This window comes from Pollicipes pollicipes, unplaced genomic scaffold, assembly GCF_011947565.3.
Source record: "Pollicipes pollicipes isolate AB1234 unplaced genomic scaffold, Ppol_2.1 Scaffold_4002;HRSCAF=4701_pilon_pilon_pilon, whole genome shotgun sequence".
Lineage (NCBI taxonomy): Eukaryota > Metazoa > Arthropoda > Thecostraca > Pollicipedomorpha > Pollicipedidae > Pollicipes > Pollicipes pollicipes.
Window position 1 is genome coordinate 23,457,251 of NW_023596420.1, and position 15,325 is coordinate 23,472,575.

Genomic DNA, 15,325 nt, shown 5'->3' on the forward strand with positions numbered 1-15,325 from the left:
TGATGATACAAATGGACCAAAGCATCCTCATGAAAACAAAAACACATTATGTTTAGGGCATCGTGTTAATCAGCACCATCACGTTTGCTAGAGAATTCATTCATCACCTCAGAGTTAGTGATCGCCGGCGGTCATCATTCCGTGTGATGTCACACCCTTCACTCTCTCGTGATTGGTAGAGCGGAATCTTCAATTATCGGCTAAATTCTGCAAAAACTATCAATAAGCACAGTTTTCGTGACACCTTGACGGGAGTAGGTGTCCATGTAACAATGATGCTTTACGTTGGTATCTATGTTTGCAAACTTCGTGAGCGTTGTTAAAAACACACCAATCTGGTAGACATTTTATTTACGAACCACGGCGCTTGGCGTGTCAGGGCATGCCAGACACAGAACAGTGCATACTGTTCCTGTCACGCCCAGGTCAGGACAGCCAAGCTTGAACTAGTCCCCGCAGGCCGCCCTACCACTCACAAAACGTACCAGTCATACTGCAAGATGCGGAAATTGGGGCCGGCGCACATGCTGCGCAGTCTCAATGGAAATCAAACCTACACATGACCCGCTCAGCGGGCCATGTGTACACGGATCGAACGGATCGACACGGATCGAAAGCACGTTTACCAAGCAGGCGACACAACTTAAACGCGCTTTAACAAAATGGCGGTTCTAAGTAACCCAAGGGTACCGAGCTTCCACGGCGCATCGCCACAATACGTCACAAATGCCCGTGCTTTTTTCAACATGCCCGTGCTTTGGCGAAATGGGCGCCCCACGTAAACCGAGATCACGGTTATTCTATATGCATGGGGCGAATGCCGTTAGTCGGTTAAGAGTGCAGCCTCCTTCGCGCATAGCATCCCGCACCTAATCTGCCATAGTTGCGCCCACGTGGGTACGAAAGAAAGTCTCATTGTTTTCCGTTAGCCGTTCGGCGCAGGCACCAGTACGTTGTTCAAACAGCCAACTTGGAGGGTACTTCATATCTCACCACGATAACATGTTCACTTACGTCAAATAGACATACATACTCGTACAATGCTCAATATTATTCCAACCGTGAAAAACGTGGACAGAAAATCGGCATTTGCGTGACCAGCTGTAAGCAGTCCAGTCCTAGAACTGAATGAGATCCTTGGAATTGGGTTCGAAATGCACCGACTCCACGATGACGTCGCCCCGGACTTCCACGGCGTCCAGCAGGCTCTTGGAGAGCCGGTGCGGAAACTTCAGAAGAAGTCGCCCATCGACGAACACGTCCCAGGATCCTGGCTGGCAGACAATCCTGCAGATATACAGAGATCGCGGTCAGCCGGAGAGGAGGCGATCGCTGTCCAACGTGGCTCCAGCCGTGGAAAAGGCGTCCTAAATGCTCACATCGCTGTCGTGAGATGTGCGTCATCTGGCCTTTCATTAGTTGTCCGGCCAAGTAATTCACACAGAGGTCAGCTGAAGATTTCCATGAGTCAGTGATATACAAGTAAGACTATACCAGCTACACGATGGGTTCTTATTTGAGACAGATGAATCACAAAGCCTCGAGCCAGAATATCACCGGATGACTCACCAGCGGCAGCAATAACGGAATCAGACGAAAAAACATCCATCTGGAAAGCCCGTTTGTTTACACCACGCCAGGAGTTCCGTTACGGAAACAGCGGACGTGCGCCCTGAACGACCTAGTGGTGACTGGCGAGGGCACCTGATGACGAAGTGTCGTCCTGCCCGGAACGGGAAGTCCTGGACGATCTGCTCCTTACCCCAGCCGGCCACTCGCGAATTGGCCACGATCACCTCAAAACAGTCCAGCACCTGGCGACACGGGGAACAGCTGAGCGCATGACCCGGTCAGGGCCGTCCTGAAATACAGGTTAGTTCGACGACTCGAATATGTAGATGCTTAGCGGTAATCACCACGGAAATCGTCAGTAACGAGGGTGTCTACGCTGCCAAGTCAGGCAACAACTCCCACACGGGTTTCATAAAACAACAGTCATGTCCAATCGCGTGGCCGTGCGGAAAAGCCAAATTTGGTTAACAATTTTGACCAATATCTGATAACCCCCGCCCTGACAAGGAGATGCAACCATATAGGTTTTTTGAGGATACCCCCGACATGTTGTGAAACCGATCCCAACTTTTCATTAGCCTGTGGAGCATCCATTGCGCGTGTTTTGATACAAAAAATGTGCTTCTTGCTTTTCTGGCTTCGGAGCAGCGGCGGTTTTGAACAACATGGTAAATTCCAGTTGACTTATGACTAGAAAGACTGATGCTACCGCGGCATCCTCACGAATAAACTCATACCAAATCAACGAACGCCAACGGGATGGGATGTAGGGTCTGCGCTATTGTGGCATGGTGTGGTGTGTATATGGGGGGGGGGGGGGGGGGGGTGGAGCAGACAGCAGACAGCAGACACTGTGACCAGAGCAGGTATGACGTGACACGGTCGGAGTTGTCTGGAGATGAGTCCAGAGCGTCAGGATCAACAGCGGGACCACTCCCAGGACCCTGTGAAGAGGCCGCGCGGCGGCAGGTCAGGCGCCCAGCACCGTCGCAACGCGGTCCTGGGGCCCGGATGGGGGGGGGGGGGGACAGACCGGATGAACTCCATCCTGGACCCCGTGACCGAGCCGCGCTGCACGGGTCGGGGTCCTGGGGCCTGGGTACGGATGGGGGAGGGGGAGACACATGGGATGTGTCCACAACACCGCAACGACTCGTTCGACTGGCACCTCACTTCGACGTTAGGCACGCTGTGTGTATCGGTCCCTAGCTCCACTGCCATTTCAAGCATGTGTATGCGTCTTTCGAACGCCTGACATCGCAAAGCTCCTGTTGACCTTCGACAACCAGCTCCGGCGGGGTCGGAGAGGGGAGAGAGGAGAGAGAAGAGATTATATGTACCCGGGAGAGATGAGCTGGAAACCAGTGATTTCACGTGCAGGTCGGCGCAGATCTGAGCAGGTAGCTTGGGTGGTTTCTGACCACATCCTGCATTTGCAATGCACCATGCATGCGAACTATTCGGGTCAGTCATGGCCTCGTACCACCCTCCTCAGCACCCAGCTGCGGAAATATCATTACGTTTACCAACGACTAAGTGATGTGTCCCTTCCGCTGACCGTGCTGCCAGCCGCCCATGGCGAATCGTCCCACAGTCTGCGCGTGCGCCTCCCAGCCTCTCCGGCCTCTCTAACCTGGAAGCGCGGGTTGAAGTGCAGCAGAATGTCCGGCTCCGGGAACAGCTGGCTGCCGTGCAGCAGGTTCACGAAAAACCTGAAGATCAGAAGCGACATAACGAAGCAGACCCAGCAACAATGACGTAAGTCGTTAAGTGCGTTTGCGAGAACGTTATGCATATAGCTAAGACAGCACTGATAGCCTTATTCCTCGTAGAGTTTATTCGTTATGTTTATATTCGTTTCGATAAAGGCACGTGGCCGGGATGTCACATCTATTTTCTTGTTTATTCTATGAGGAACGAGGCCATTGACACTGTTTCATCTGGTTGCAGTGAAAACATACTTCAGAGCCCCTTGTCACAAGTGCAGCAACGTGACGTCTCCCGACCGTTCAGCCTTTGAGCGGCTCTGGACACTCATCCCGCAACATTCGTTACCATGCACCAGCAGTCGCAGAGCGCAGGGAGCACTGCGCTCTGTAAGGCGTGCAGTATACAGCGGGTGTACTGACGTCGGTCTGCCGGTGGCGTAGCCAAGCACGAGGCTTCTGAAAAGCCTTATCTGGCTTCTCACACGCGTGACAGGCTGGCGGCAGCGTCCCGACGGAAACTCAGTGGTAGATACTGTCGGAATCACTGCCTTCTTCCATTTTTGTAATTCCGCCACATACCGGGCACCAGTTCTATGTGGGTCAGTTGTTCGCTTGGCAGCTTATCAACCGCAGGGTTATTCCCATCGTGTCTGTGCCACGCCGGGGACTCACGAGAAGGGCAGGAGGCGGACTCGTCCCGTCAGCTGAATAACGCCTCCCTCCTGCATCGGCTCGGGCAGACGGCACGGGAACAGCTGCCACACACAGCACAGCTGTCGGTGTGGCATAGGACTGCCACACACAGCACAGTCGATGGTGCGACACATAACTGCCGCAGCACAGTACAGTCGACAGCATGCCACATGGATGCCACACACACAGCATAGTCGACGGCGTGGCACACGGCTGCCACACACAGCACAGTCGACGGCGTGACACACGGCTGTCACAGCACAGTACGGTCGACAGCGTGGCACATGGCTGCCACACACAGCATAGTCGACGGCGTGGCACACGGCTGCCACACACAGCACACTCGATGGCGTGACACACGGCTGTCACAGCACAGTACAGTCGACAGCGTGGCACATGGCTGCCACACACAGCACAGTCGACGGCGTGGCACACGGCTGCCACACACAGCACAGTTGACGGCGTGGCACAGGGCTGTCACAGCACAGCACAGTCGACAGCGTGGCACATGGCTGCCACACACAGCACAGTCGACGGCGTGGCACACAGCTGCCACACACAGCACAGTTGACGGCGTGGCACACGGCAGCCACACACAGCAGTTGACGGCGTGGCACAGGGCTGTCACAGCACAGCACAGTCGACGGCGTGGCACACGGCTGCCACACACAGCACAGTTGACGGCGTGGCACACAGCTGCCACACACAGCACAATTGACGGCGTGGCACACGGCTGCCACACACAGCACAGTTGACGGCGTGGCACACGGCTGCCACACACAGCACAGTTGACGGCGTGGCACAGGGCTCACCGCAACGGCGCACTCGCGGAGTCTGGCGGCCAGGCGCACACGTCAACTGGACTCGTCCAGCGCGAGATGTCACAGCAGCAGAGCTCACTCGTGACATTTTTCCTCGCGTGACAAAGTGCATCGCATTTACGATATTACGAGCACAGACTAGGCATGAATTTCTACTTCCGATTGAGAAACCTGGTGCCGTGTGTGACTCAAATTTCGGATTATTTATTTTTACTGGCGGTCAATAACTTTTCGACGAGGCCGATGTGATAACCGCGGCAGTCAAAAGCTTTTCTTTCGATGAAGCCGCTGCGGTAACCGGGTTGTGTCGCTGGTGAAGCCCCCAACCGCAATCCACTGTCTTTGTGCCCAAATTTGCTAAGCGTTCGCTCGACTCGTAAGACGTGAGTCATGGCGGAGGGATGCAGTGAGTGCCCAGGCCTCCTCACGTTAACTCCCACACTCCAACTGGGATGGACTCACAAAGCTTTGGAATCCGCCCAGCTTACCCTCACCAGTGACGAGCTCGGTTTGTAGCGACCACGTGAGTTCCATACCGCGGCGAGGGCTGTGCCCGATCTCACTCTGGCCACGATACTCCGAGACCATCTCACCGGTCAGAACATCCAGGGCCCCGTCGGTCGGTCAGGATGCCCAAGCCCCCACGTCCCCTGCCACCCCCTCCTCCGCCGTCAGGAGACCCCAACAGCAGTGGTCTCCGGCCGGCTTCTACTGACCGGCTTGTCGGCGTGGTAGCCGCCGCCAGGCCGGTCGGCCAGCGCCAGCGCCGGCGCCGGCAGCGGCGGGTACTGCTTCACGCCGTCCGAGTACTCGATCCCGGTCAGCTGGACCGTGCCATCCACGTGCAGCGTGCGCACGGCCGAGAGCGCCGAGCGGGTCGCGAACGACGCCAGGTGACGGCCATTGACCGACATCTGGCGGCGGCAGTTAGGCGGTCAGGTGGTCCGCCGGCGGGGGCGGCTGGTCAGCCGGGCAGACGGCGGGGACAGTGGTCAGCCGGGCAGACGGCGGGGACAGTGGTCAGCCGGGCAGACGGCGGGGACAGTGGTCAGCCGGGCAGAAGGCGGGGGCAGTGGTCAGCCGGGCAGACGGCGGGGGCAGTGGTCAGCCTGGCAGACGGCGGGGACGGTGGTCAGCCGGGCAGACGGCGGGGGCGGTGGTCAGCCGGGCAGACGGCGGGGGCGGTGGTCAGCCGGGCAGACGGCGGGGGCGGTGGTCAGCCGGGCAGACGGCTGGGACGGTGGTCAGCCGGGCAGACGGCAGACACAGTGGTCAGCCGGGCAGACGGCGGCGGCAATGGTTAGCCGGGCAGACGGCGGTGGCAATGGTCAGCCGGGCAGACGGCGGTGGCAATGGTCAGCCGGGCAGACGGCGGTGGCAATGGTCAGCCGGGCAGACGGCGGCGGCAATGGTCAGCCGGGCAGACGGCGGGGACGGTGGTCAGCCGGGCAGACGGCGGGGGCGGTGGTCAGCCCCGCAGACGGCGGCGGCAGTGGTCAGCCGGGCAGACGGCGGTGGCAGTGGTCAGCCGGGCAGACGGTAGGGGCAGTGGTCAGCCGGGCGGACGGCGGTGGCAGTGGTCAGCCGGGCAGACGGTGGCGGCAGTGGTCAGCCGGGCAGACGGTGGGGGCAGTGGTCAGCCGGGCGGACGACGGCCGGCGGTCCGCAGGAACCAAGACACATGGTTCAAACACGTCCGACTGAGCTTCATTGCTCACATTATTCGCCATTGAACACATTTCCGAACCAATAATTTTCGCGGTTCCATAAATGTGTTTTATTCGGCACGAAAACGTGTTGCCAATACGATCAGCAAGTGATGATCAGGATCAGCAAGTGAAGACAGGTTGACCTAGAATATTTGTGTTCGGTGGCTTCACTGACCCCAAAGACAAGGGGTGGTCAAAAGGGTTGAGTCAGGTCATTAGAGGTGTACGTCTTATCTGTACTTGCAGAAAAAGGCTTCCTAACGCTGCGTTGGAAATACGACTCCCTTTACCTGTGCCCCTTAGTTTTACGCTTTTCCTGACAATTTTCTGAGAAATCGATTCCCGAAAAACGCCATGACGGAATCAAATCGACGACGGGTGCTAGTCTGGGGTGTAAACAAAATAAGTCGGAAAAAATCAAAACGGCCGCAATTTAAAACAAGAATTCGTGCATGCAGAAGGAACTGGGAAGGGCTTCTGACCAGATTGCTCGAGTTTTTATCAGCTCCGAAGGGAATCCATAGGGAAACATTTCCTTTCCTTCGCTATTTTCAATTCGTAATTCGAATCCATTTTCACGAAGATCATGGTACGCTGTATGTCGGCCTAACTTTGTGATTGCGGATGAGAACGCCAACAATACAAACATCTCGAATGCAGCCACAATCTTGCCTTTCTCTGTGGCATGCATGAACCTGAGCGATAGCAGGACGTAGCCAGCGCGAGAGGAAACTGGAAACGCCGCATACCAGATAGCAGCTCTCCGTGCAGAAGATCACCAGCTCGAAGTCCTGGCCGGGCGCGAACGGCAGGGGCGGCGTGGCGCACAGCTCCTCCCGCCCCCAGGCGCCGCTCTGGAGGCAGCAAACACAGCCATGCCGACTACCAACACTCGAAGGTGCCGGCGCCGCCGCCACTCTTTGGTCAAACAGCGGCCGTCAATATTTGTCCGGTTCTCATCAATGACATGTTAATTCGATGGTGCGTCGCATTCGAATACGCCCGGTCTCACGGACATTCCAAGTGGGCACACACCGCACACAAAACATGGCTCTCGCCAGGCGTCAAGGCCGCTGACACAAAAGCTCCGGCAGGACTGACACAATGACGTGGGATGATGGATGGCGGGCCTGCTGCTATGTCGCCCCCCTGTAGCCAAGCTGTTGCTATGTCGCCTCCCTGCCTGTAGCCAAGCTGCGACCAAACGCGAAATGGCATCCAATCAAATGTCGAAACGTCCAAATGTCATTTCACTGTGACATCTACGCGCAACAGCTGCGCGGTCAGAATAAAGATTCCCCAATACGCGCATCGAAAAAAACCAAGCCTATCACGCAAAAATAAAACTTGGAGCAGTTACCTTTCTTAACAATCCATGGAATTGCAAAAAACAAAAACAGCTGTGATATGCATATGCATGACGGCGATGTGCTACAGGTAACCCATCAAAGAATATACAACATGTGTAGTGCAGAGCGATGCCGTCTTTCAAGAACAGAGCAAGGCACACTCATTTTGCGAGCATTTACGAATGATATGGATGGATTATAATGCATGTATATACATCGAGGTCGAGGTCGAGGTCGAGGTCTATTTTTCATCTATTTATACATGTACATATATATATATATATATATATATATATATATATATATATATATATATGTGTGTGTGTGTGTGTGTGTGTGTGTGTATAAATAGATGAAAAATAGACCTCGACTTTTTCCAGGACGTTTTATGTAAAGAAAGCGAACGAGCTCCTGTGCATCTACCCCAGTTCCCGGGCTTACATTTGGTGACAGTTCTGTAAAACATGCGCTGACGTGCCCCTGAGATTACCAAAGAATCACTTGAAAAACGCCAGCGTTCGGCGTTGGAGCTTTCAAAAGTTACATTTCCACCATTGCTGTGCGTAAGTGGGAACATTTAAGCACACTACCAAGTGCCAGTTACAGGCCACGAGCAATGAGGTCATCATTTTTTGCCGAGGCCACGAAAGCTGAATCTCAGGCCGTGGCGCCCATTTAAGTACGTTTATCGTAGAAAACACGCTTTAAACGATTTTCCGACCTTGATTCGTTGCATCGCCAGTACTAAATGATGATGCGGTTCTATAAAAATACAATGGCTCAAGTGATCCCACGTCAGGCTGGGCAAAGTGAGCCAAACGAGAAAATCTTCACTGAACAGTTTTTACATTGAATGACCTGGCTTGACAACAGAAAGCTCCTTTCATGCATCAAATGGCCACGGTTCGGGATCGCAATGTCCTGTTCTGGGATAACGAAGACCCTTCGTTTGGTCTGGGGGCCCTTTCGTGTATCACAAGCATCCTGTTTGCTCTTTTATGCATTGGGAGGCCCTCTTCTGGACCAGAAGGCCCTGCGTTCGATTAGTGAGTCTCCTTACTGAATCATGAGAAGGCCCGTTGCTGGATAATGAGAAGACTGTCGACATCTATTTACTTGTATATTATACATGCAACAGTTTGATAAGGGGCACACGCCTTCGGTGCCACTCCCTCCCCCCCCCCCGAATACGATACTGCGCAGAAGCCTTCCTGAGAGGAAGCTTCACTTTGCCCAGCAGGCTCCCTGCCCCCCCCCCCCCCCCCAACTTAAAACCCGTGGCGCAGCCCCTAGACTGACGGACATCATCCCACGTCTTTTGGTTCATTGTTGTCTTGGGCTAGCGGGCTGGGATTTATGCAAGGCTTAACTGTATGGCCTAAGTTGGGACATAGCAACTCCGGCCCACTGGTAGGCTGTTTTTGTGTGTGATTCAAGGTGCTAGTAACGCTTTATATACATAGCATGCAGGTTATGCAACAACGGATCCGCGAATTTGGCTGGCCAGCCTGGATTTGCCGACCAAAATGACTCACGATGATGTTCAGTTACATTCATGTGATGCCGTTTTTGAGACAGCAGGGGGCTGAGGATCCTCGCACGGCAAATGTGAGAAAAGCGACGGTCAGGTGGAGACAATCAAGTTTTTTTGTGCATCTGGAACCATAGCTTCCACATAATTTCATTCTTGTCGCGCAGTTCTCATGAATTTCGTCATTCGTCTACATAGTCATGAGCATTCGTCACCATTTCCGCGGCTATTCAATTTACATTTTTCATACTTACTGTTTGTGCGCGCTTCTTAAATTTCGTGTTCTTGACCCTTTTGACAAGAAGTACACGTCTGTTCAAAAACAGCACCCTGCCATCTAGGTGTTTCCAACCTCTCCGCCATGTCGTTTTTGAACGCCCTCTTTGAATCCGCGGATCTACAGACATAGTATACGCGGATAGAAAGTCACTAAAATAACTGAAAACAGCACCTTTATATTTTTCCTGACATCATAGCCTGTATATCTGACACTGCGTGGTCCGCCAATGTTCAGCATCGATTGCCTCCCCGGTCGGACATGTTCTCCATCAGCGGTCTCATATATGTATACGGTCTATATATGTATATCTGCATATGTACGCCGTACCAGTCTTGAGTTCCTGACGACGTGGCCCAAGTCGTGGCGAGGGTTGATGTGCAGAGCGATGTCCCCGTCCAGTCCACCGTTCATCAGGTTCACCGACCACCTGGGCGCCGAGCAGCGTCACACACAGCACCGACTGTTGTTGACAGAGCAGCCGCAGGCACAGTCAGAGGCTGCGCCGCTGGCGCCGAATTCCCAGCAACGGGATCACACCATCGGATCACTGCATGAGGGCTGCCCAAGTCGTGAGGACGAGTACGACCCTGCTCCAACAGTCGCGTGAGCTTCTCACGCTTAGTGGGTTAGCGTCCCCCACACATGAATACATTTGCTTTAGAGAACTGGCGGAATTATGACCGGCTGTGAATTTCGGGTACCGACTAACAGCAAGGACCACCATCCACACACGATGGACGGCAGGATTAAAACGCAGGAGAGCCCGCCATGAAGACCACCAGGAGCATTGCTTTTCTGAGTCCTCGTTTTGTTCCCCGCCAATATTTTACCAAACGACTTTCGAGCAAAGAGCAAAACACATGGCAAGGAACGTTACATGAATTGTCCAGCAATAGCCTCAGTGTAACGTTTCTATGAAAAATGCGACAAGCATCATAGTTGCGGCTGCGGTCACAAAGTCGAGGCAAGCTTTAAGCAAAAACCGGTCCGGGCGGTGCGGCCGACCGGTTTTGTGCGCTCTCGCTCAGCGAGAGTGGCTGCTGGCAGTGTGCTCCCGAGTCGGCCTGCGCAGCAGTGCGGCGTCGGCCCGTATCCGGAGGGGAGAGTCCCGGGGCCCCCGCAAGAGGGAGAGTTCCCGGACAGAGCGACACAGCCAGTTGGCCGGTCGTGGCCTCTGGTCAGGTCCCGGACGGACCGACACAGCGAGGTGGCCAGCCGTGACCTCTGGTCAGGTCCCGGACCGAGCAACACAGAGGTGGCCAGCCGTGACCTCTGGTCAGGTCCCGGACCGAGCGACACAGAGGTGGCCAGCCGTGACCTCTGGTCAGGTCCCCGGACCGAGCGACACAGAGGTGGCCAGCCGTGACCTCTGGTCAGGTCCCCGGACCGAGCGACGCAGCCAGGTGACCCGCCGTGACCTCTGAACTGGTCCCGGACCGAGAGGCACAGCCAGGTGGCCAGCCGTGTCCTCCGACCAGGTCCCATCGGGGAAGGTTGTCCCCCAGTAGGCGCGTTACAGCGGCGTCGGTTGTAACGTTTGATGCGACATCACATGTCGCGACCAACAGGTGGTCTGATCAGCCAGAGATATTGCACCAGGTAGTCTGATCAGCCAGAGATATTGCACCAGGTAATGCACCGGATTGGCATCAGGTGCAGTAACGGTTCAGCCAGGAGAAGGCTGCAGGCCCCGCGAGCACATCAGGCGCAGATGAGATGGCGGGGCGCGAGACCCGCCGAGCCGGTACGAGCTGCTGCCGTCTCCCAGCGGCCCCAGCGAGCACGCCATTGAGTACGATACGCATACCCGTCTACTTTTCTACAGGACAGGACGACCTTCGGATCTCCGCAGAACGACGGATTAGTGCACCACTACACATTCTTGACCAAATCGCCCATTCTCGAATGTCCCGTCTTGCACGCACACCAGCCGTGTTAGGGGCTCTTCGGCGCACGTCTTCTTCGATGCGCTGGTTCCATGATCAAGCGATTCCACTGCAACCCAGTGAGGCATACGGATCCCGGCGCGGTGTTGTGGAAGGCGCAACTTCAATCAAAGGCGCAACGAGACTTCAATCAATATTACGAGCGGCCCGATTTTGAGCGCTGACCTGAATGAGCGGTAATCTTTTTGAGTTATCTTTAAAATATGTTCTGTATGGTTCCAGGCACCAACGAAAATCATCATTAGGCAGGGACTATCTCGACCATCATGATGCTGGGCGCCGCGGAGCAATGAACGCACCAAATAATCGAAAATAAAACCATCACAGCTTGGTTGTTCCGCGAACCTACTATTTGCAGAGGAGCTCCTGTACCGGCCATCTTAGCATAGAAAATTACAGGACTTTGCAGTACAGCAAGTATCTGGCACTAAATCAGAAAATCTAGCAGCGTCTAGGCCATGTCACGATACTGTCCGGCGCGCGTAATCCTTTCAGCAATGCCAGCTCATTGATCTTGATTAATCTGCTGATGTGATACATTGAGGGTCTTCGCAAAACTGTGCTTAGAGAAGCTTACGTCCCAAAGTCACCCCTGCAGAACATTCCGTTTAAGAGTAGTATGTCTTCTTAAGTTAGTGTACGGCGGCTGTAAAAAGGTAGTCACGTGCTGAGCGGAAATCGAGGCATACGACCATGGATGAAACCAAGCGCTGGCTCCTGTTCGTCCGATTTTTTAAAGTCCGTTTTTGTTCGCTCCAATTTTGCTTCCGAAATGTACGTTTTTATGTTTTCCCGTTCAAAACGTGATTTTCAGGCTAGATTACTTCCTCAGGTTTCAGTTTGACCCATGCAACTCTGATTGGCCCCGCTAATCCCAGGGACGTGGTTACACCCATGTGTATAATTGCTATTTTATAGCAACAATGGCAAGAACAGTAACATGCTTTAGCATGCGATGAATTTATGACCGGAAGCTGTCGCGCGACATTCACGAGGCTCAGCAGCAGACGTCCGACCACGAAAACGATATGATGACTCGATTCCCAGAATGTGGAAGTGGACACCGTGCACAATCGCTGGAATACAAGCTTGATAATGCTTGTCATGTCATGGATAAAGGCTTGTGATGTGAAGAGCCATGCCCGAGGCACCGGCATCATTGCATCAATGCGGCTGTCCGACCTTCAGTGATTCAGTCTCGCAGCGAGAGTTATCCAGCGCCAATGGGAGGTTTCGGAAAGATCCGTCTTTTCGAATTTGGGCTATTGGAACCAGAGACACACTAATCAAACCAGAGTCACCATTTGAAGGAGGATGAATTACATTTTATTCATGATCGATTGCGTATGTCCGAGCTTAGCTTTAGCAAGCCGTATCTTATGACGTCAGATATTTGCGTGTCATTTTATTTACAAATTGCCCAAGGCAGTGGCTCTGTCAGGTTTTGAGTGATGTGATGTAACTCACAACAGTAGTTTTATGCTTGCTAATGCAGCTGGAAGGCAGCTGAAGCCAGAAGAGGCCCACGAACTTAACATCCAAGCCTGCACACTTGAATCCGCCATGCCCTCAAGAGAATAAAGAGGACAAGAAGAACGTTATACGCAATGAGGTCGGCTCGACAAAAAAACGCAATCGAACTTTTGATACTGACAGCTAACAAGCATCAAATGCAGGTAACGTTTCACTACATCGATGCAAAGGACATTGTGGTTTCCAGTCATGCGCGAAAAATTGCAAGCTCAGTGACCAGATACTAGCGACGCTTTTTCGCAAAGTGAACAAATGCCTGTCTACAATCGTGACGAACACAAGCGTGACGAAAGTGGTACCCGTAACAAAGCGACCGACGGGTCGGGACACCCTGACCTGGTGCCGCGTGTCAACAGTGTGCCGCGCTGTTCCGCGGCCCACAATTTCACCAGCGACAGCGACGGTGACTCGGTGTTTTGGGCATAGTGCCCCGGGAGCCCTGAGTCCCGCCGCGTCCGGGTGGGACGTTTGTTATCGAGGTCGAACCCCCGGTCATGGACGGCGGTGTATGCCGCATAATGGGCAAAGCCGTTTTCGCGCCGTTTCCAGTACGCATCATCGTAGGATTCGTCTTGGTTTCACAGAATTGGAGGAAACCGCGACAATCTATGTTGTCCTGCGTCATTAGCAGGCATCACGTGACATCAGTGAGCACTCACGTGAGCGCCGAGGGACTGTGGAGGCACGCCACGGATCACGCAGCTCAGCCTAGGCGATCGAAACCGATGAACACGACGACAGATCCATTTTTGGACGTGGAGCAGCTGCACCACTCCCAGACAATCGTATACCCTTCAGTGTTCAACGTAGGAGATAGATAACTTCGTCCCCAAGTGCCACGATAACAGAAGCGCCGATAACAGCGTGCGACGATTGTTACAACTGCAATGCTTTCTAGGTGGTGAGGTAACAGCGGGTAACTGAGGTGGCGTTTTCATCACATCTACCTTCGCACAGACACGAATTCTTTACTCGCAACCGGATGTAAACGGACAGCGAGTGTACACGCATTCAAGGACGGATGATACGGTATGACAGGTGTTGCCACGGCCACTGCATTTGACCGAATAACATGTTGCCGCTAGACGACGTTCCTTCCGGCCACTTTGCTACACAAACTCTGCTCATCAGCCACTACCCATGCATGCTTTGAAACCAGCAGTTTATCTGAAGAATGTTTCCGGTGTAACTACCCGGACACGCACCGACACGGACAACCTTGTGGATGCCTTTTGAGGACGGAGAAAACCGGGGACATGTGAATGCCGTGGAGACACGGTTTAACTACAGCGCATAGGATGGCGGCAATATGCAACTCATACAGTATTGCTGAACACTCACAACGGGCAGCGATTTTTCGCCACAAGGTTTCGACTAGTTTGCTTGTATACTTCTGTGCCTTTTGCGTTTCATGTTTACATCGTACGAAAGAGAATGCCAGGCTACCTTCACGACATGAATGTAAACCAAACAGCCTTCACATTTACGAATGGGTGCACACAGGTTATGTTTTTTTACAGCGCCAGAGGCGACCTCACGTATTGATATTTTGGGATAAATTATCATGACCAGCTTGACCCAGACTGAGACGAAAAGGATGCGAAAGCCTTACCTGTAAGGCTTTTCGGGTATGTAGCCACGAACACAGATGCATTTCGAGTTCGCAAGCTTCCATGGTAGGCATTCGTGTAGGGGAAGAGCCTGAAATAATGACACACATCACCTTATGTGAGTGACAAATAGCGCGAAACTGAGACCACGTGTCATGGTCAAGGCAGATGAGGGACCGCGTTCGAGGTACACGTCATACATGTTTGAGGTACACGTCACATGTTTAGCACACAAAAGTCAATGTCTATACTGCGGATGTATATACAATATATTGCACGGCAAAACAACTTCTAAACACCAGGATTACATAATTGTATTGTGAGCGCTACGGCGGTAGGAAATAAGCAATTAAACATGAATTAACCCCTCTACAAGAAATGGCTTCAGAGGATCCCTGCGGTGTTCCCGAAACAGCTTTCAAAGGGTTGCGAGAAGGGTGCCGAAATTTCAACTAGTTGAGTTTAAAATATTTCCAAGCGCGCGGTAAAAATTTGAAGTGTATCATCTGAGCGATTCGTACTATTAGCGCCCACAAATTTGAAGCTTATGACCGCGGCTGTTCATGACGTAT

General features: G+C 53.4%; 1 protein-coding gene across 1 annotated transcript; it reads right to left on the minus strand.

Moving 5' to 3' along the window:
- Positions 1–334: 334 nt before the first annotated feature.
- LOC119093619 (galectin-6) lies at positions 335–14,844 on the minus strand (the record flags this gene model as incomplete). Its single annotated transcript, XM_037216600.1, is given in 8 exon segments — positions 335–1,287; positions 1,705–1,814; positions 3,206–3,284; positions 3,954–4,036; positions 5,512–5,709; positions 7,254–7,358; positions 9,992–10,091; positions 14,756–14,844. Coding segments are annotated over 8 exon segments (933 nt in total), but the record flags the coding sequence as incomplete, so codon positions are not given.
- Between the last annotated feature and the right edge of the window lie 481 nt (positions 14,845–15,325).